At 42.4% G+C, this 22568-nt stretch overlaps 2 protein-coding genes across 2 annotated transcripts; one reads left to right on the forward strand and one right to left on the reverse strand.

Moving 5' to 3' along the window:
• Positions 1 to 42: 42 nt before the first annotated feature.
• On the reverse strand, positions 43 to 3677 carry LOC112226702 (NEDD8). The gene is made up of 4 exons (XM_024391199.2): positions 3516 to 3677; positions 3176 to 3223; positions 2943 to 3025; positions 43 to 309 (listed from the first exon to the last, which is right to left on the reverse strand). The coding sequence occupies exons 1-4, from the start codon at positions 3531 to 3533 to the stop codon at positions 192 to 194; spliced, it is 267 nt and encodes an 88-aa protein (XP_024246967.1). The 5' UTR covers positions 3534 to 3677; the 3' UTR covers positions 43 to 191.
• Positions 3678 to 20224: 16547 nt separating this feature from the next.
• On the forward strand, positions 20225 to 22250 carry LOC112226450 (zona pellucida sperm-binding protein 3-like). Its single transcript, XM_024390825.2, has 9 exons — positions 20225 to 20332; positions 20473 to 20639; positions 20722 to 20825; positions 20968 to 21056; positions 21131 to 21311; positions 21407 to 21506; positions 21582 to 21667; positions 21770 to 21861; positions 21980 to 22250. The coding sequence occupies exons 1-9, from the start codon at positions 20263 to 20265 to the stop codon at positions 22048 to 22050; spliced, it is 960 nt and encodes a 319-aa protein (XP_024246593.1). The 5' UTR covers positions 20225 to 20262; the 3' UTR covers positions 22051 to 22250.
• Positions 22251 to 22568: the final 318 nt, after the last annotated feature.

A 22568-nucleotide genomic window follows, 5' to 3' on the forward strand; every position in this document is an offset into this window, starting at 1 on the left:
TCGTGCAATAGCAGCCATGCATGTACTTCAAAAGGAAAACAGTACATTTCACCTTTTATTCACAAGCCAAAAAAAACTCAAGTGTCCCACTTGCTTAACTTCCAACAGTGATTACAAAAACAGAGTAATTACAGCCGTCCACATTGCTGCTCTGTGTTGCAACATGGTGTGACGATGACAAACTCTGCCCACTAGGAGATGAGGTGCATGCTGGAACAGTGGCAGACTAGCCCCCCTCTTAGCGCCAGGACCAGATGCAGCACTGAGCCTCCCTGGATCTTGTAGTCCGCAGCTGTCTTCTCATCGTTCCTGAGAGGGACGGGATTAAGTCAGAGCAGATAAAACAAGTGTTGCATCCAAGATGTAATGCTGCCACTTGATTAACACTAGAACCACCCTAAACCAACAGTGTTTGATATTGTAAATAAAATAAATCAGCCCCCCCATAGCTATGTCCTGCTCCTTCCCTGACATTTTCCTGTTGTATTTTACATTACTCATTTGTCTTTTTTTTAAATCACAAACATACATTTCTTTTCACATGTATTCCCAACTTAACCTGCCTAGACAATGCTCTGTAAGACGTTGGTACCCAGCCAGGTGCTGATGCGTGTCACTCTCCTGACTAAATTAACAATGAATGGACAATAATTGTGCACTTTCACAACTGAATTTAAATTGACCGTGCTCCTTGCGGGTATATCATTCTTTCACATTTTACTTTGTAAAAAGAAGCTGTTACAGTACTGATTTATTTACTAGAACGGAAAACATGCTACATGTTGCAGTAGGTCCTTAGAATAATGCCAAACATATCCTTGAATATCCAAGTTGTTGAGCCAAGGGACTCAAACGATGCCAGCCCACTGAATGAATGGGCGATAATTGCACAGTCCTTCACAATGGAGTTTAAAATAGGCCTAACTAAATGATAAGGAGGGTGAACAGGTTGATTTCATTTCGAACAACAGTGTAATGATGAGTTTGTGTTATGCCTATTTAATCAGCGTTGGCTCTCATGTTAATAATTTGACCGCGTGCTTTGCTGGTTGATACGGGACTGTTTTATTTACTATAACTTAAATCATTTATTGTAAGGGCAACTAAAACATGCTACGTGTTGCATTAGGCCTTTAGAATAATGCAAAACACATCCTTGACTCTATCCAAGATGATCAGCGAGGGGAAAGAAAGAAACTATGCCAGTCAGCCTACGCAGCCGGCCCATCGAAACTAATTTCACACAGCCTATAGACAAGATTAAATTGACAGTCTGAGTGACAATATTATCAGTTGTCGAATTGCACACGAAGAGACGGGCACATTTTGTAATTGACAGATGCAGGGAAAGAAGCATTACTTCATCACATGCAGGTAAAACGTTTTGATTGCTATATAGTATCAGAAATATAATATTGTGCAGTTTCTATGACACTTACGTTTGTCAAATAATTCAAAATTCAAGAGGTGCAGCTCTATTTCCAAATTTCACTTTTTAAAAGAATATCTGCTGTCCATGCACTCAGCACATGCCCACTCGGAGGCAGCATTTCTCTGGCTACTAAGACAAGATGAGTAACATAATAAACTTAAAATATGGTATTCTGTTTAAGTTTAAATACATTTTCTTATTTCCACAATGTTTCTGTAGACCTGCCAAAACTAAATTATAAAAGGACTTATTTGTGATGGACTTGAACTAGTGTTTTTAGTTTTGACAAACTAATAAATGCTATTATGCTCTTTGAAATAATGGTGTAGTATTCTAATGTTAGCTAAGACCTTTATAAACACAACCAAATGATTATTCTTCAGATTGCATATATTAAATGTATTTATTAGACTGTTATAATGCTGATGGATCATTGGCTGGAAGTGTCGAAAATTGGCTTTAGGCCTACGTTTTTCACGAGGACGTCAGAGAATAATTTAAAACATATCCACGACTAACAAATAACTATTGATGGATATTGAAGCTATGATTAAGAAGTTGGAGCTCTTCTCTGTCTGCATCAACAAGGACAACACACAGGTCTTTCCATCATTGTATGATTTTTGTGTGTGCAAATTAACTCAAGCTTACAGACAATGTCAAATGTGATATAGCGAAGCACCTGAGTGAGTTGGGTGCCCAATTACGCAGGTACTTTCCCAAAACGGATGACACAAACAACTGGATTCGTTATCCATTTCATGCCTTGCCTCCAGTCCACTTACTGACATCTGAACAAGAGAGCCTCGTCGAAATTGCAACAAGCGGTTCTGTGGAAATTGAATATAATCAGAAGCCACTCCCAGATTTCTGGATTGGGCTGCGCTCAGGGTATCCTGCCTTGGCAATCACCCTGTTCAGACACTGATGCCCTTTGCAACCACGTACCTATGTCAGAGTGGATTCTCAGCCCTCACTAGCATGAAAACTAAATACAGGCACAGACTGTGTGTGGAAAATAATTTAAAACAGACTCTCTCCAATACAATCCAACATTGCAGAGTTATGAGCATCCTTTCAAGCACACCCTTCTCATTAACCTGTGGTGAGTTATTCACAATTTTCAATGAACAAAAGGTTTTATATGTAAGATGGTTAAATAAAGAGCTAAGTTATTTATTATTTGTGCCATGGTCCTATAAGAGCTCTTTGTCACTTCCCACGAGCCGGGTTGTGACAAAAACTCACACGCATTCTTATATTTAATAAATGTATCGTATGGTGTGTGTGTGGCAGGCTTACAATGATGGCAAAAAAAAACAATTTGAGAGTGCGCTGACCCTGGTGCTAGAGGGGGTACGCAGCAGAGGTTGAATGTTTGAAGGGGTACGGGACTATCAAACGTTTGGGAACAACTGCTCTACTTATAGGCAGAAAGGCCAGGCGCTTCTGGTGTTAAAGGGAGCAGATGTTTCATGACAAGATTGTGATGGAAGGGTTTATCACTTACATCTGTTTCCCACTGTAGATTAGTCTTTGTTGTTGGGGTGGAATCCCCTCTTTCTCCTCCACCCTTTCTTTAATTCTCTCCACCTTCATACGTACAAGAGAGGATATAAGCACATCATTACTGGACATGACTCTCCAATGTATTACTGACATGAGCAACTTGATCCTTATATTACACATAGAAATAAAATGCATTAGATTAAAATCAACCTTCAGAGTAATGATGTTTCATACCTTGTCTGTGGGCTCAATGTCGATCTCTATTTCTTTGCCAGTGAGAGTCTGAAACAGAAAAAAGTACGTTAAAAGGCTAACTAACGTTATGTTAGATAGCTAGCTAACATGGCTGTTGTTACAACATTGTAGCTATACGGGGATAACGGTTCAAAATCTGTAATATCCACTATATAACTAGCGCTGTTCAGATCAATACATTTCCCAAATATATGTACACATAACATGTAAATTACGTCTAATATTACAATCCAACTAACGTTAGCTCGACGATGGTGAAATACGACCATACAGTCTGTAAACTAGAGGGCATGGCCACAAATTAAATGGCTGGTCTTACCTTAACCTTGATCAGCATTTTGATTTTAAATACGTTTTCAATCAATTTAAGATTAAATATCTAATCCACAAGTATAGTGTTGTGGTATTGTTGTCAAACTGAGCAAACCTTCTGATTAAAATGTACTTCCTGTGTAAGTCACTGTTTTGTCCGTTGTCCATCTACCGTATTTTTGCGAGACATAGGTTCCGCTTTGCAAATAATTACTTTATGGGAAAATACTGTATGTGACTGTTATAAAGTTAACTTTAAAAAACGTTCTGCATGGGGGCATTGTCATGTTGTTACAGGAAAGGGCCTTCCCCAAACTATTGCCACAAAGTTGGAAGCACAGAATTGTCTAGAATGTCATTGTATGCTGTAGCGTTAAGATTTCCCTTCACTGGAACTAAGGGGCCTAGCCCAAACCATGAAAAACAGACCCAGAACATTATTCCTCCTCCACCACCAAACCTTACAGTTGGCACTATGCATTCGGGCAGATAGCGTTCTCCTGGCATCCAGAAAAATCCAGATTTGTCCGTTGGATGGTGAAGCGTGATTCATCACTCCAGAGAACCCGTTTCCACTGCTCCAGAGTCCAATTGCTGTGAACTTTACACCACTGGCATTGCACATGGTGATCTTAAGCTTGTGTGTGGCTACTCGGCCTTGGAAACCCATTTAATGGAGCTCCCGACTAACCTTTCTTGTGCTGACGTTACTTCCAGAGGCAGTTTGAAACTCGGTAGTGAGTGTTGCAACCGAGGACAGAGGCCCCCCCCCTCCACCAAGCAGGCAAAAAAAATGTGTGGCCCCATCTTGATGGCGGAGAGAAATATTTACGTTTTAAAGGGAATTTGCAATTCTACTCATTTTGCCATGGGGCAGAGAGATAATTTTGCAGTTTTATAACAAATTTCAAGCAATTCTACTCATTTTGACATGGGGCAGGGAGAAACGTTTTCAGTTTTAAAGCACATTTCTGCAGTTCTACACAGTTTGCCATGCGGCGGAGAGAACATTTAGAAATTCTATAACAAATTTAATGCAATTCTCCTAATTTTGCCATAGGGTGGAGAGAAATTTTTGCAGTTTTAAAAAATGTTTTCATGCAGTTCTACACTTTTTGCCATGGGGTGTAGAGTAATTATTGCAGTTTTAAAGGGCAATTCCACCACTTTTCAACCTCATATTCATCATCTTCCGAACCAAACCAGCGTCTACATACGTAAAAACATTGCATTTCTATCAAATCAAATGTATTTATAAAGCCCTTCTTACATCAGCTGATATCTCAAAGTGCTGTACAGAAACCCAGCCTAAAACCTCAAACAGCAAGCAATGCAGGTGTAGAAGTACAGTGGCTAGGAAAAACTCCTTAGAAAGGCCAGAACCTAGGAAGAAATCTAGAGAGGAACCAGGCTATGAGGGGTGGCCAGTCCTCTTCTAGCTGTGCCGGGTGGAGATTATAACAGAACATGGCCAAGATGTTCAAATGTTCATAAATGACCAGCATGGTCAAATAATAATAATCACAGCAGTTGTCGAGGATGCAGCAAGTCAGCACCTCAGGAGTAAATGTTAGTTGGCTTTGCATAGCCGATCATTCAGAGTATCTCTACCGCTCCTGCTGTCTCTAGAGAGTTGAAAACAGCAGGTCTGGGACAGGTAGCAAGTCCGGTGAACATGTCAGGGTTCCATAGCCGCAGGCAGAACAGTTGAAACTGGAGCAGCACCACAGCCAGGTGGACTGGGGACAGCAAGGAGTCATCAGGCCGGGTAGTCCCGAGGCATGGTCCTAGGGTTCAGGTCCTCCGAGAGAAAGAAAGAAAGAGAGAGAGAGAGAAAGAGATAGAATTAGAGAGAGCATACTTAAATGCACACAGGACACCGGATAAGACAGGAGAAATACTCCAGATATAACAGACTGACCCTAGCCCCCTGACACATAAACTACTGCAGCATAAATACTGGAGGCTGAGACACGAGGGGTCGGGAGACACTGTGGACCCATCCGATGATACCCCCAGACAGGGCCAAACAGGCAGAATATAACCCCACCCACTTTGCCAAAGCACAGCCCCCACACCACTAGAGGGATATCGTCAACCACCAATTTACCGTCCTGAGACAAGGCCGAGTATAGCCCACAAAGATCTCTGCCACGGCACAACCCAAGGGGAGGTGCCAACCCAGACAGGAAGATCACGTCAGTGACTCAACCCACTCAAGTGACGCACCCCTCCTAGGGACGGCATGGAAGAGCACCAGTAAGCCAGTGACTCACCCCCGTAATAGGGTTAGAGGCAGAGAATCCCAGTGGAGAGAGGGGAATCGGCCAGGCAGAGACATTTCTATGATCTATGGTTAAAAAAGATATGGTCCTAAAACAATGCTTCTTTGTAACATCACTTGGTTGGATTAAAAGAAAAAACGTTGATTTTCAAAACATGTAACAAGTTTCTAGAGTTTTGATGACTTGATTGGTTAGAACTTTTTAACTTTGTATATATTTCTTCAAAACGTAGAAATTTGCCGTTTTCACATACAGTGCATTCGGAAAGTATTCAGACCCCTTGACCTTTCCAACATTTTGTTACTTTACAGCCTTATTCTAAAATGGAGTAAATGTAAAAATGTTTTCCTCATCAATCTACGCACAATATCCCATCATGATAAAGCAAAAATATATATTTTTTTTTTGCAAATGTAAATTAGATATTTTTAAATATCACATATGCATAAGTATTCAGACCCTTTACTCAGTACTTTGTTGAAGCACCTTTGGCAGTGATTACATACTCGAGTCTTCTTGGGGATGACGCTACAAGCTTGGCACACCTGTATTTGGGGAGTTTCTCCCATTCTTCTCAAGCTCTGTCAGGTTGGATGGGGACCGTCGCTGCACAGCTATTTTCAGGTCTCTATACAGATGTTCGATCGGGTTCAAGTCCGGGCTCTGGCTGGGCCATTCAAGGACATTCATAGACTTGTCCTGAAGCCATTCCTGCATTGTTTTGGCTGTGTGCTTAGGGTCGTTGTCCCTTTGGAAGGTGAACCTTCGCCACAGTGTGAGGTCCTGAGCGCTCTGTAGTAGGTTTTCATCAAGGATCTCTCTGTACTTTGCTCCGTTCATCTTTCCCTCAATCCTGACTAGTCTCCCAGTCCCTGCCGCTGAAAAACATCCCTGAAAAATTTTGCCATGACTTACAGTATGCCACGATAAGGATATCTGAGTGAGAGTGACTAACACAATCAATAGGGTCACCCTGGAGATCAGGGCCCCTGGGCATTTGCCCCAAGTTTAGATAACCGGCTAGACTAACTTATCAATCTAAAAATGGTTAGCTAACATGGCTAATTGACTGACCGTCAGTGATGGACAAAACAAGAGAAAAACTGCTGATGCAGAACCAAATTTCGAACTTGCACCTTGTGTATTCTACTATTTGAACTCACAACGGTAAATTGAGACCCCGACTGAGTTCCATTTATGGGGTTTTTATGGGGCCCTAAGTGACCGATTATGTCGCTTATGCCTGGAGCCGGCCCTGTTTTGAAATAAATAGCTTATACTTTTCAGTTTATTGAGAAGTCATTGAAAATTAATGTCCTTTTATTATTATTTAATTATAATTTTAGATTATTTCCTGAATTGACTGCCTAATTCTAATTGAGCCCAATGCTGGCATAATACAGTAAAGTACACACACACACACAAATGTTTTGAGCCAAATAGTGTTTTTTTAAAACAACTCCAAACTTCAAGGAGTAGGCATTCTAGGAGTTGATCTGATGGTTGAATGTGATGTCATCAGCCTCGCCCTTGAGGAGAACAAAAGAGGAAAGGCCCACCCCGCCACTTGTGCCATGTCATGTCTGACCTGGACCACCTATTGAGATGTGCTTTTTGTTACAGGGGCAGTGCAGTCAAAAACGTGATTTTCCTGTTAAAAAAAAAGAAGAAAAGAGATATTTCCATACTATGAGATCGAAATAACACTGTGAAATTTTGAGAATGAAGATAATGGCCTTTCAAGTGTCAGATCTTTTTGGAAAAAAGTGGCCTGGAATTTCAGCTTCTTCAGATGGGATGGAGTTTTTGGCCCACAATCTGATCTGATTATTCTGACCAAGAACCAGTCATTTTTATTTGCATATGTGTCCTTCTACTTTAAAGGGGAAATGGGGTAGGCTCGCTAGAGTCTAGATGTTCCTATCTGCCAATCAGGGCTATTTATGTAAATATATAAACATTTTTATCAACACGCCCACACGATCAGACTGAGCATTTCAATGACAAAAGGAGGCTCAGGGAAATAAATGATTACAAATGTATTTTGAATTAATTTCATGAAATAACCACACACATTGATTTATTAGACATACAGTGATGATAAACAAAATATATTTAATAAACTTAACCACATGTAACATATGGATTTTCATGACAATCAAAAGTCCCAATGCAAAGTTACACTTCACTTTTATATTTTTTAGTTATTACATGAAACTGATCAGAATTCCAAAGAATGCCTATGTCAGGGGTGTGACGTAATATGGAGTACCCGGCAAGCCAGCCTATTCCCTATAACGTAAAACTCCAACAGAAATAACTTCAAATTAAACCAAATAATTTGTACTCGTGACTACTTGTTTCAATTACATTTTCAGCCAACATACAAGTAAATACTTAATGAATTTATTATTACAAATCTCCTTGCAAGGTTGCTAGCCAACTAGCCTGCTAGTGTTAGCCCTACAAGCCTGCTGAAGTTAGCCCTATCAGCCCGATAATGTTGTTAGCACTGCGTGAGTTAGCCAGTTGCTATCAACACAATAGCTTACAGCTACATTAATGTAAACTAAAGTTTTGGAAATACGCAATCTAACCAGTTATCAAATAATGTTACCAGTATATGCAGTTATCCTAGCCAGCAAGCCAGCCAGCTAAAATGAGTTATTTTAGCCTCTCAGCTTGCCTAGCCAGCCAACCACTACGGTCAACAGCTAACAGCTAAAATGGTTGATGTTGGCTATTGAGATGTGAATGATGACGTTGTCAAATTTCATTTTCAGATTTGAATGTAGATTGTGAGACATGCTCCATTAAAGTGACATGGAGGGTCAGTCCAGAGTTGGTTGAAAACGCAGCCGTCTCTTCCTTGGAAACTGCGTTCCATCCACATTTAAAGGGAGGCTGAACTTCCTGATTTAGCTTTGGTTTCAATTCTCCTCATTAGGAAATGCGACTGAGAACAAGATTTGGGTCTTGGAGACGTGCTTTGATGTGACTGTCTTTTGTGTGTGTGTTTGAATGTGGGAAGCGTTTGTACTTTCACTCTGCTAAAACTAGTTATTCACATACCCTTCTAAATAACTTGAAACAATCTAACTAGGTCTTGTGTCTGGAAGTAGCCTAGACTAGCTAGCAAGTTAGCCAACTTCTTTCACCAATTAGCTTCAGCCGTCCAGTGTGCGATGGTGGCAAAATTGGTTTGACTCTGGATAGCCTATGCCAGTTAGGGACTGCCAATAAATTATAGAATGTACATTTGACTATATTTACATGTTGCACATATTTTTGATGTCTCATTAAATGCTTTAAATATGTGCATATGAATTTCTACAATTTATCATTTGATGTTAAGTAATAGAAATTGTTGCTTTAGACATTTTAAAAATAATGCCCCATGTACATTGTGTTATTTACTAACAGTCCCTAACTAGCCCATTCGGGATATTGAATGTCAAACCAAATTTACCATGGGCATTACCATCAGGTCGCGTGCAGCGACGCTCCAAATTGATGATTACTTTGGTGCTGTCAGCTGTGGGCATGTGGGCAGGATTAAAATAAACCTTTTACGGTACCCTTCATTCCATGACATACCATTTTTTCCCCCTAATTATCTCTCAAATCTCCATTTTGGACGAGACTGACTTTATCACCAAAATAATCCTATTTACACTTTGTAGTCAATTTTGACACTAGAATGTTTCTGACTAATATCGATGCCACATAGGCCGTTATCTACAAGATAAGTTGTTTATTGCCTTCAGTTACTCTTTAATGTTCTGCCCAATAGTGAAGGGGAGTCAACATTACACTACAACCTATTCAGGGAAACTATTCAGACCCCCTGACTTTTTCCACATTTTGTTACATTACAGCCTTATTCTAAAATGTATTAAATAAAACAATTTCCTCAGCAATCTACACACAATACCCCATACTGAAAAAGCGAAAACAGAATTTTTGGACATTTTTGCAAATGTATTAAAAACAGAAATACCTTATTTACATAAGTATTCAGACCCTTTGCTGTGAGACTCGAAATTGAGCTCAGGTGCATCCTGTTTCCATTGATCATCCTTGAGATGTTTCTACAACTTGATTTGAGTCCATGTGTGGTAAATTCAATTGATTGGACATTATTTTGGAAAGGCACATACCTGTCTATGATTCGGGACAAGTCTCTAAATGTCCTTGAGTGGCCCAGCCAGAGCCCAGACTTGAACCCAATCGAACATCTCTGGAGTGACCTGAAAATAGCTGTGCAGCAACGCTCCCCATCCAACTTGACAGAGCTTGAGAGGATCTGCAGAGAAGAATGGGAGAAACTCCCCAAATACAGGTGTGCCAAGCTTGTAGAGTCATACCCAAGAAGACTCGAGGGCCTGAATACTTATGTACATTTCTGTACATTTCTAAAATTTCTTTAAACCCATTTTTACTTTGTCATTATGGGGTATTGTGTGTAAATTAATGAGGGAAAAAACTATTTACTCAGTTTTAGAAAAAGGCTGTAACCTAACAACATGTGGAAAAAGTCAAGGGCACTGTATATTGACCCAATGTATGCTATCTTGGATCCCTCAAAGACTGTTCCTCCTATTCCCCAGATGACTGGAAATAAACATATATATTCAACCAACCTGATTAACAGACCTGACTTAAGGCCTAAACCTGCTGCTATGCTGCTATTGAATCACCCAATTGTGTGTTTACAAAAGGTAACTGTATGGGGTGCAGTGTTGATCCAGTTTAGCATTTGTCACCTTTTCAACTCAAATAATACATCCAAACATTCCCCCTTGTTTGTAGAACAGAGGGGTGGATGCCCTTGCTTACCTATCCCTGCATCTGGTAGTGCCGAGGCTCATGGAGGATTGGTTGTCCACATTGCAATCCTTAATGGTGAGTGTGACTCAGATACCCTAGAAAAGGAGATGCTGCACACAGCTGGTTCAAATCTAGATTGCAGATTGATGCTCCATTAGTCATTACAGGATAGGTACTGTTTGGCGTAGCACAGAGAATTTTTGACCAAGATTATTTAAGCGATACTTCTCGATTCAGCCAAACATGCATCTTTTAAACTGTGGACACGGACATTTTAGAAGATGCATGTTATGAAAATCTATATTTTTTCATTGCTCCATGAAGTAATCAGACAATGTGTGCGCCCCATCTTGTCTTTTTCAAATATTCTCTTATTAATTAAGACAGGTGAGTCCACCCCAAAGTGCCTCATGTCATGATGACTCTCGCCTGTCTCGATCAATGACAGAAGATTTGAATGGCGGCAATGGAGGCATACACATTGTTGGATTCCTTCATGGAGCAAAACAATATTTTACAGTATTTTAATACTGGAGCATTTTCAAAATTCAAACAAACCACTTGCAACTGGACACTGACATTTTAGAAGATGCATGTTTGGCTGTATCGAGAACGAAGATAGTATCGCCAAGTTAAGGTTGGTCGTAAATTCGGTGCTATGCCTAACAGACCCTATCCTAGAAATTCCATGATTTTATGTTAATTGGCTGTGTCAGAAAAAAACACAGTCCCATGCGCCACTCCAGAAACCAAGTGTTCAATTGGGTTGAGAGCTGGTGACTAAGATGGCCATTGCTTATGGTTTACATCGTTTTCATGCTCATCAAACCATTCAGTGACCACGCGTGCCCTGTGAATGGGGGCATCTTCATCCTATGGGAGCATAGCCATGGGAGCCAAAATAATGGCCTGCCCAGCATTTTTATACATGACCCTAAGCATGATAAGATGTTAATTGATTAATTAACTCAAATCAAATTGTATTGGTCACATACACGTGTTTAGCAGATGTTATTATGGGTGTAGCAGAAGGCTTATATTTCTAGCTCCGACAGTACAGTAATATCTAACAAGTAATATCTAACAATTTCACAACATATACCCAATACACACAAATCTAAGTAAAATAATGATGAATTAAGAATATATAAATATATGGACGAGCAATGTCAGAGCGGCATAGACTAAAATGCAGTAGAATGAAAACAATACAGTGAGATGTATATGAGATGAGTAATGCAAGATGTGTAAACATTATTAAAGTGACATTATTAAAGTGACTAGTGTTCCATTTATTAAAGTGGCCAATGATTTCAAGTCTGTGTATATAGGCAACACCCTCTAATGTGCTAGTGATGGCTATTTAACAGTCTGATGGCCTTGAGATAGAAGCTATTTTTCAGTCTCTCAGTCCTAGCTTTGATGCACCTGTACTGACTTCGCCTTCTGGATCGTCTAGTGCAGGGATCAAAACATCGTCTAGTGCAGGGATCATTAACTACATTCAGCCTCAAGACAATTTTTCTTGAGTGGATGGTATTTGCAACATATTGCAGTCATACTACACTCTAACTGCAGTTGTACTGCAGTAACATAATTACAAATAATTTGCAAACTGCAAATTGACAGCAAGAAGCACATACAGATAAAATATTTAACTAAAACAAAATAATTCCAAACCTTGCTTACATTTGTATACACTCACATACTGTATATTTCTCTATTATGTGTGAGAATACTTTGTGACAGATTTCCAAAATTAAAATCATTTGGAGCTGATTTTCAGGTGTTTTTACAGACTTTTATGTATTTTATGTCCAACAATAATACAAAATAATTTTTAAAAATCTATTTATTTTGCACAGAAAACTTGGGGGGCAACATAAAATCAACTGTGGGCCGCCAGTTGGGGAACCCTGGGCTAGTGAGACCATTACTACTGTTCCAGCTGGCTGATAGCTGTTACTCGGCGTACACATCACAGACAAACTGAATTGGTCCACCCACACAGACAGCATCGTGAAGAAGGCGCAGCAGCGCCTCTTCAACCTCAGGAGGCTGAAGAAATTCGGCTTGTCACCAAAAGCACTCACAAACTTCTACAGATGCACAATTGAGAGCATCCTGTCGGGCTGTATCACCGCCTGGTACGGCAACTGCTCCGTCCACAACCGCAAGGCTCTCCAGAGAGTACTGAGGTCTGCACAACGCATCAACGGGGGCAAACTACCTGCCCTCCAGGACACCTACACCACCCGATGTCACAGGAAGGCCATAAAGATCATCAAGGACAACAACCACCCGAGCCACTGCCTGTTCACCCCGCTATCATCCAGAAGGCGAGGTCAGTACAGGTGCATCAAAGCTGGGACCGAGAGACTGAAAAACAGCTTCTATCTCAAGGCCATCAGACTGTTAAACAGCCACCACTAACATTGAGTTGCTGCTGCCAACACACTGACTCAACTCCAGCCACTTTAATAATGGGAATTGATGGGAAATGATGTAAAATATATGACTAGCCACTTTAAACAATGCTACCTAATATAATGTTTACATACCCTACATTATTCATCTCATATGTATACGTATATACTGTACTCTATATCATCTACTGCATCTTTATGTAATATATGTATCACTAGCCACTTTAACTATGCCACTTTGTTTACATACTCATCTCATATGTATATACTGTACTCAATACCATCTACTGTATCTTGCCTATGCCGCTCTGTACCATCACTCATTCATATATCTTTATGTACATATTCTTTATCCCCTTACACTTGTGTCTATAAGGTAGTAGTTTTGGAATTGTTAGCTAGATTACTCGTTGGTTATTACTGCATTGTCGGAACTAGAAGCACAAGCATTTCGCTACACTCGCATTAACATCTGCTAACCATGTGTATGTGACAAATTAGATTTGATTTGACTTTGGTAGTGTAAAGCATGGCTATTCAACTCTTACCATTTGAGGTCTGAAACTTGCTCGTTTTTTGTTCTACCTGATAATTAAATGCACCCACATGGTGTCCCAGGTCTCTAAACAATAAAAAACTTAGTGGAACTGGCTTCGAGGTCCAGCGTTTAGTTTGAGGGGTATAAAGCATAGCACAAAGAATTTGACCAACTTTTACTTAGCGATACACTTACTCAATTCCTGACTTAAATGCTACATTATTAAATAAAATAAATGTTTGGCTCTGTGAAGTAATCCAACTGTCACACAGCCAGGAGTGGTGAGTGCGGAGTCAAGCACAGAGAGCAGAGGATAATGGGGAAACCGGACTTGACTTTGGCCTCCAATATTAAGTCCCAAAATAACAGGCAAATAATCAAAAGTGTCCAACCCAAATCTGGGCACAAACAGACAGGGAACACAACACGCAACAAACCTCGACTAACAGAAAACAAGCCCGCACAAAAGCAGGCGGGCCTAACAGGCTTAAATAGTCCTGAATCAAAAACTCAAACACGAAACAGGTGCAACCAATAAGACATAACAAACAGAAAAGGAAAAGGGGATCGGTGGCAGCTAGTAGACCGGTGATCACTGGCGCCGCCCGAACAGGCAGGGGAGCCTCCTTCGGTGGGAGATGTGACAGTACCCCCCGACACGCGAAGGGCGAGGCGAAGGGCGATCCGGATGGAGGCAATGGAACTCCCTCAGTAGTGATGGATCCAAGATGTCCTCCACCGGTTCCCAGCACCTCTCCTCCGGACCATACTCCTCCCAGTCCACGAGGTACTGTAGGCCCCTCACCCGTCGTCTAGAGTCCAGAATGGAACGTGCAGTGTATGTCGGGGACCCCTCGATGTCCAGAGGGGGTGGAGGGTTCTCCGGCACCTCACCTTCCTGCAGGGGACCAGCAACCACTGGCCTGAGGAGAGACACATGAAACGAGGGGTTAATACGGTAGTAAGAAGGAAGCTGTAACCTATAACACACCTCGTGTATCCTCCTCAAGACCCTAATCTTTCTTTTGACAAACATATCAAGACTTTTTCAAGGACAGCTTTTTTCCATCTACGTAACATTGCAAAAATCTGAAACTTTCTGTCCAAAAATGCTGCAGAAAAATTCATCCATGCTTTTGTTACTTCTAGGTTAGACTACTGCAATGCTTTACTCTCCGGCTACCCGGATAAAGCACTAAATAAACTTCAGTTAGTGCTAAATACGGCTGCTAGAATTCTGACTAGAACCAAAACATTTGATCATATTACTCCAGTGCTAGCCTCCCTACACTGGCTTCCTGTTAAGGCAAGGGCTGATTTCAAGGTTTTACTGCTAACCTACAAAGCATTACATGGGCTTGCTCCTACTTATCTTTCTGATTTGGTCCTGCAGTACATACCTACACGTACGTTACGGTCACAAGACGCAGGCCTCCTAATTGTCCCTAGAATTTCTAAGCAAACAGCTGGAGGCAGGGCTTTGTCCTACAAAGCTCAATTTTTATGGAATGGTCTGCCTAGCCATGTGAGAGACGCAGACTCGGTCTCAACCTTTGTCTTTACTGAAGACTCATTTCTTCAGTGGGTCATATGATTGAGTGTAGTCAGGCCCAGGAGTGTGAAGGTGAACAGAAAGGGTCTGGAGCAATGAACCGCCCTTGCAGTTTCTGCCTGGCCGGTTCCCCTCTCTCCACTGGGATCCTCTGCCTCTAACACTATTACAGGGGCTGAGTCACTGGCTTACTGGTGCTCTTTCATGTCGTCCCTAGGAGGGGTGCGTCACTTGAGTGGGTTGAGTCACTGTGTCGGGGGGCTAGGGTCAGTTTGTTATATCTGGAGTACGTCTCCTGTCTTATCCGTTGTCCTATGTGAATTTAAGTATGCTCTCTCTAATTCTCTCTTTCTTTCTTTCTTTCTCTCTCTCGGAGGACCTGAGCCCTAGGACTATACCTCAGGACTACCTGGCATGATGACTCCTTGCTGTCCCCAGTCCACCTGGCCATGCTGCTGCTCCAGTTTCAACTGTTCTGCCTGCGGCTATGGAACCCTGACCTGTTCACCGGACGTGCTACCTGTCCCAGACCTGCTGTTTTCAACTCTTTAGAGACAGCAGGAGCGGTAGACATACTCTGAATGATCGGCTATGAAAAGCCAACTGACATTTACTCCTGAGGTGCTGACTTGCTGCATCCTCGACAACTACTGTGATTATTATTATTTGACCATGCTGGTCATTTATGAACATTTGAACATCTTGGCCATGTTCTGTTATAATCTCCACCCGACACAGCCAGGAGAGGACTGGCCATCCCTCATAGCCTGGTTCCTGTCTTGGTTTCTTCCTAGGTTTTGGCCTTTCTAGAGAGTTTTTCCGAGCCACCGTGCTTCTACACCTGCATTGCTTGCTGTTTGGGGTTTTAGGCAGGGTTTCTGTACAGCACGTTGAGATATCAGCTGATGTAAGAAGGGGTTATATAAGTACATTTGATTTAATTTGATTTGAAAATTGTCCCAACACACTACGGGCCCAGCTTCCGGCAGGGTAGGCGGAGGGGGGTCTGCCGGAAGGGGGGGCCTCACTGCGGTGGCGGTCAAGCGCACCTCTTCTGCCATCCACAAGCTTGCTTAAGTGATTCCTGGACGGCTCTCCAGGTCTCCTTCGAGCGCTGCACCCACTCCTCCACAGCAGGAACTTCGGTCTGGCTCTGATGCCATGGGGCCAAGACTGGCTGGTAGCCCAACACACACTGGAAATGTGACATGTTAGTGGAGGAGTGGCGGAAGGAATTCTGAGCCACATTCGCACATGGGACGTACCTAGCCCATTCACCAGGCCGGTCCTGGTAATACGACCGAGGAAACCTACCCACATCCTGGTTTACTCTCTCCACCTGCCCATTACTCTCGGGGTGAAAAACCGAGGTCATGCTGATCGAGACCCCCAGACGCTCCATAAACGCCCTCCAAACTCTGGACGTGAACTGGGGACCCCGATCAGAAACGATGTCCTCAGGCACCCCGTAGTGCCGGAAGACATGGGTAAACAGGGCCTCCGCAGTCTGTAGGGCCGTAGGGAGTCCGGGTAACGGGATGAGACGGCAGGACTTAGAAAACCGATCCACAACGACCAGGATCGTGGTGTTTCCCTGAGACGGGGGAAGGTCGGTGAGAAAATCCACCGACAAATGCGACCACGGCCGTTGTGGAACGGTTGAGGGGCTGTAACTTCCCTCTAGGCAGGTGTCAAGGAGCCTTGTTCTGAGCGCACACCGAGCAGGAGGAAACATAAAACCTCACGTCCTTGGCCAAAGTGGGCCACCAGTACCTCCCCCTAAGACTCCGCACTGTCCTGTCAATACCAGGATGACCCGAAGAGGGTAGCGTATGGGCCCACCGAATCAAACGATCACGAACACCAAGCGGCACGTACTGAACACCCGCTGGACACTGAGGAGGTGCAGGTTCCAACCGTAACGCCTGCTCAATTTCTGAGTCCAACTCCCATACCACCGGTGCTACCAGACATGAAGCTGGAAGGATGGGAGTAGGATCGTTGGACCGCTCCTCGGTGTCATAGAGACGGGACAGCGCGTCAGCCTTAGTATTAAGGGAGCCTGGCCTATAGGAGATCGTGAACCGAAATCTGGTTAAAAAAAAACATGGCCCACCTTGCCTGACATGGATTCAATCTCCTCGTTGCCCGGATATACCCGAGATTAAGATGGTAAGTCCAGATGAGGAAAGGGTGCTTGGCCCCCCTCAAGCCAATGTCTCCACACCTTCAGAGCTTTTACCACAGCTAACAACTAACAACAGCTAACAACCGGTCCCCCACGTCATAGTTCCAGAAGAATATATCAGTATATCATCGATATACACCACCACACCCTGCCCGTGCAGGTCTCTGAGAATCTCGTCTACGAAAGCGCTGCCCGAACAGGCAGGGGAGCCACCTTCGGTGGGAGTTGTGACACCGACAATGTGTATGCCGCAATCTTATCTATTTCAAATATTCTCATTGATAAAGACAGGCGGATGTCATTCAATAACACGCAGTTAATCAGGAACGCTTGTTTTGCTTCAATCTGTTGAGCCATTTTCTTTGGCCAAATTAAGTTCCAAATGTAATGCTGTGTTTGCTGAAATGTAATAGCCTGCTCGCATTTTCCCTGTAAACAATAGCTTGACTTACTTTTGATATTACCCTGATAAAGTTTAGAAACTTTTGTGAAGGTTTGGTGTGGCTGTTATTAAACATTTTACTGCAGTGTGCTTAATCAGGGTCACAGGTGTTTCTTGGTAGTATTAAACAAAAGTATGCACCTCACACCAGTGGAGGCTCCTCAGAGGAGGAAGGGGAGGACCATCCTCCTCAGTGAATTTCATACAAATAATAGTAGTGAAACATTAAAAAAGTTATCATTAATTAGAAAAAAAATCCAGAAAATCACATTGTAGGATTTTTTTATGAATTTATTTGCAAATTATGGTGGAAAATAAGTATTTGGTCAATAACAAAAGTTTATCTCAATACTTTGTTATATACACTTTGTTGGCAATGACAGAGGTCAAACATTTTCTGTAAGTTTTCACAAGGTTTTCACACACTGTTGCTGGTATTTTGGCCCATTCCTCCATGCAGATCTCCTCTAGAGCAGTGATGTTTTGGGGCTGTTGCTGGGCAACACAGACTTTCAACTCCCTCCAAAATGTTCTATGGGGTTGAGATCTGGAGACTGGCCAGCCACTCCAGGACCTTGAAATGCTTCTTACGAAGCCACTCCTTCGTTGCCCGGGCGGTGTGTTTGGGATCATTGTCATGCTGAAAGACCCAGCCACGTTTCATCTTCAATGCCCTTGCTGATGGAAGGAGGTTTTCACTCAAAATCTCACGATACATGGCCCCATTCATTCTTTTCTTTACACGGATCAGTCGTCCTGGTCCCTTTGCAGAAAAACAGCTCCAAAGCATGATGTTTCCACCCCCATGCTTCACAGTAGGTATGGTGTTCTTTGGATGCAACTCAGCATTCTTTGTCCTCCAAACACGACGAGTTGAGTTTTTACCAAAAAGTTATATTTTGGTTTCATCTGACCATATGACATTCTCCCAATCTTCTTCTGGATCCTCCAAATACTCTCTAGCAAACTTCAGACGGGCCTGGAAATGTACTGGCTTAAGCAGTGGGACACGTCTGTCACTGCAGGATTTGAGTCCCTGGCGGCGTAGTGTGTTACTGATGGTAGGCTTTGTTACTTTGGTCCCAGCTCTCTGCAGGTCATTCACTAGGTCCCCCCGTGTGGTTCTGGGATTTTTGCTCACCGTTCTTGTGATCATTTTGACCCCACGGGGTGAGCTCTTGCGTGGAGCCCCAGATCGAGGGAGATTATCAGTGGTCTTGTATGTCTTTTTTTGTCTTTTATACTGATAACAAGTTCAAACAGGTGCCATTAATACTGGTAACGTGTGGAGGACAGAGGAGCCTCTTAAAGAAGAAGTTACAGGTATGTGAGAGCCAGAAATCTTGCTTGTTTGTAGGTGACCAAAAACTTATTTTCCACCATAATTTGCAAATAAATTCATAAAAAATCCTACAATGTGATTTTCTGGATTTTTTTTCTCATTTTGTCTGTCATAGTTGAAGTGTACCTATGATGAAAATTACAGGCCTCATCTTTTTAAGTGGGAGAACTTGCACAATTGGTGGCTGACTAAATACGTTTTTGCCCTACCGTAAATGAAAAAGATCTGAGTGACAGCAATACGTCACTGTACGTTGCAGACTTGACATGTCCACAACACATGGCAGCTGGGAGGCGGACCACACTTTATTGTCTCTGGGCAACTGGACATCATTGGCAAAAGTGGGCATGCAAGTAATCCATACCCAACCCATTGTGACGTACTCACTTCAAATCTTGTTTTGGACGATACTGACTTTATGACCAAATGTATCCTATGTACACTGTGTAGTCCATTTTGACACGATTATGAATGTTTCTGACTCATATCAATGCCACATAGGCTGTTTATAACCAGAGAAGTTGGTTCTACGAGGCAGTTCCCCATTAATCTTTCTGTCCCTGTACAAATACTTTGAAAATGCATTATTGTTTGCTTCTTTCCATGAGCTAATCACTGATCTGAGTGAAAGCACTCCAACATAATAAAAGGTTTTAGTTTTTAACCATTTTCTTTACCGACAGAAACCACTATCTCAGTTTTATTTGCACAAGATTACATTTGCTTGATGTTACTGTTCAACGATATCGTTGCAATGAAAACCATCTGATCCTTTTGCTTTAGGAACTATGGCTGTTTTGCACAGGCAGCCCAATTCTGATACTTTTCCCCAGTAATTGGTGTTTTGACCAATCACATTAGATCTTTTCACAGTAGCTATTTTTCATTGCTGATCATATTGGTCAAAAGACAAACAGGTGGAAAAAAAGATCAGAATTGGGTTGCCTGTGTAAATGCAGCTTATCTGATAAGAAATAAATTAGGAGAATGGGATGAGTTCATAACGATTTCCAAATCAGGGATTGATCGCCTGCAGCTGGAGGTTGTTAACAGCGAACACACTGATGACAGTGATTAACTTGAGCACTTGCTGGCTGGTATAAATATGTCTCTTCAACTGAACATTGTCATTCAATGAATAACATTTTGTCATGAAGGCTTACGTTTGGCACAGTGCGGTCCTCCTAGGCATGGCTGTTGCGACCATTGTGGCACAGGATGGTAATGTGTTCTATTATTTTCTTTGTGCATTCTGTTTTTGTTTGGGAGGTGAGCATTGACTTAATAAAACTCATGGCAATGTTGCAGAAGTTTAATTTTATATTTGAGACTATAACTAGACGGCCTTGTCCTCCTGGCAGATCTGAAGGTGGACTGTGGCCGTGATTCAGTCACCCTGAGATGGGGGGCGGCCCAGTCACAGATGGACACCTCACTACTCCGGCTGGGAGGCTGTTATCCAAGCAGTATCTCTGCTGGGGAGGCCATGTTTCAAGTGGAATTCAGTGACTGTAACTTCAGTAGACTGGTAGGGTTTAGCTGAAGTTATATCATGTGTATTTGGCTGTCAGAAATGGTGTTTAAACCCTATCCCTTCTACCTCACTACAGGTGACTGGGGACACATTGATGTACATGAATGAGCTGATCTATATGTCTGGTCCTAAAGCTCAACTGAAGTCTTTCTCTCATCCAGTGGTTTGTGCCTATGAAAGGTGATTTGTGGCTGTTTGTGTACTCAAGAATAAATGTTTCTATTTTATTGATGTTGCCTTGTCTTAATGCTGAACTAGAACAAGTTTAACCGTGAATTGACACTCGGCTAAATGTTTAATCTCTTTCCCCGGGTCTGTGTAGGCCTGCAGACTGGGCGCCTCGCATGTTTGACCCAGTGTTTCATACGTATGGTGAAGGAGATCTAGTCTTCCACATGGAACTTATGAAGGGTAGGTTTGACGCTGCCTGAAGTACACCACTTGAATCCTGTAGATGTAAGCCTGACCACATGCGTATCCTACAGATGACTTCTCTGGACCACATCTGTCTCGGGAATATCCCCTGGGCTCCTTCATCCACATCTCTGCAGCAGTGGAGCAGATGGGCCATCAGCCCTTGCTGCTACTGTTAGAGGAGTGTGTGGCAACCACAACACCAGAGCTGCAGTCTGAGGGCCCGGTGCACCCCATCATCACCAACAAGGGGTATGTACCACTGGGCTATACAGCAGGATGCTCCACGTGACTCTGGATTTGTGTAAAGAATCATTAGTGATTGACAAATGTTTTGTTCTCCTCAGATGTCTTGTCGCTAGCAAGAATTCAAAGTTTGAACCAAGACAGAAAACCTCTGAAATCCGTCTGTCTCTGCAAGCCTTCAAGTTTGCCGTTGGCAAGGAAGTGGGTGTACTAATCCACATGATTGACAGTTTGTCACCTCTTAAATGTGCAGTAATATCCTTAATCTCTTCTCAGGTGTATATTCACTGCAATCTTCTGGCTTGGGACCCCAGTGGCCTTGACACAAGCAAGAAGGCCTGCCACTACGTGAAAGGGCATGGGTAAAAATGTGTACACGTTACAAAAAAATATTAGTATTTTGGAGGGACTTTTAACAAGTTAAAGTACTACTCTGGTTTCATGTGCTTGTTTTCGGCCTCCAGTTGGGCGCTCCTTGATGACCCCTACCATAGTACCCTCTGTGGCTGCTGTGACTCCAGCTGCGAGCCCTGGAAGACAAGTGGAATTGCATCAGGTACTATTCTTTGTGTACCCCACTAACATGTTTACTTATTGTCTCAGGGCAATAGATTGCTGGACACAGTAATGAAGGTGTCCCAATCAGGTTTAATGTTTGAACTTCATCTTTTCAGGGAAACATGGGTCAACTCAAAGTGCTGTTCTTATTGGACCACTTGTAATCACTGACAATTCACCGGCCTGAGAAGATTGACTGGGTTTGCTTTTATCCCTGCCCAAATAAAATTTGAGAGTTTATTGTTGGACTTCATTGACCTGTACATCAGTTAATGTATTTGTTCCTGGTATGAACCTGAGGCCAGATGTGACTCGTGGGAGGCCATCTACCTTGCATGCCTGACTCTGTAGTGTCTGACTTGATTTGAAATAAATGTTTAATACTTACAGTGGTGTCTTGGTTTGGTCTCTCAATAAGCATCTAAAGCTATACTCTGCAGAATTTTAACTTGGTTTTGCTCTCAGGTCAGTGGTTAACATGGTGCAGTGACAGTAATTAATTATAAATTACATGTATTTGTCACATACACATGGTTAGCAGATGTTAATGCGAGTGTCGCGAAATGCTTGTGCTTCTAGTTCTGACAATGCAGTAATAACCGAGTAACTTAACAATTCCAAAACTACTTCATACACAAGTGTAAAGATATGAGTGATGGTACAGAACGGCATAGGCAAGATGAAGTAATGGTATCGAGTCCAGTA

The sequence above is a fragment of the Oncorhynchus tshawytscha genome, linkage group LG28 (genome assembly GCF_018296145.1).
Source record: "Oncorhynchus tshawytscha isolate Ot180627B linkage group LG28, Otsh_v2.0, whole genome shotgun sequence".
Taxonomy (NCBI): Eukaryota; Metazoa; Chordata; class Actinopteri; order Salmoniformes; family Salmonidae; genus Oncorhynchus; species Oncorhynchus tshawytscha.

Bases quoted from the DNA above. Each gene is read 5' to 3' on its own strand.
- LOC112226702 (XM_024391199.2), bottom strand. The intron at 3,026-3,175 runs GTATGAAACATC...GTACGTATGAAG, and splicing joins ACATTGAGCCCACAGACAAG to GTGGAGAGAATTAAAGAAAG. The intron at 310-2,942 runs GTAAGTGATAAA...CGTCCCTCTCAG, and splicing joins ATCTACAGTGGGAAACAGAT to GAACGATGAGAAGACAGCTG.
- LOC112226450 (XM_024390825.2), top strand. From the start codon at position 20,263: ATGAAGGCTTACGTTTGGCACAGTGCGGTCCTCCTAGGCATGGCTGTT. The intron at 20,333-20,472 runs GTAATGTGTTCT...TCCTCCTGGCAG, and splicing joins GACCATTGTGGCACAGGATG to ATCTGAAGGTGGACTGTGGC. The intron at 21,862-21,979 runs GTACTATTCTTT...TCATCTTTTCAG, and splicing joins GACAAGTGGAATTGCATCAG to GGAAACATGGGTCAACTCAA.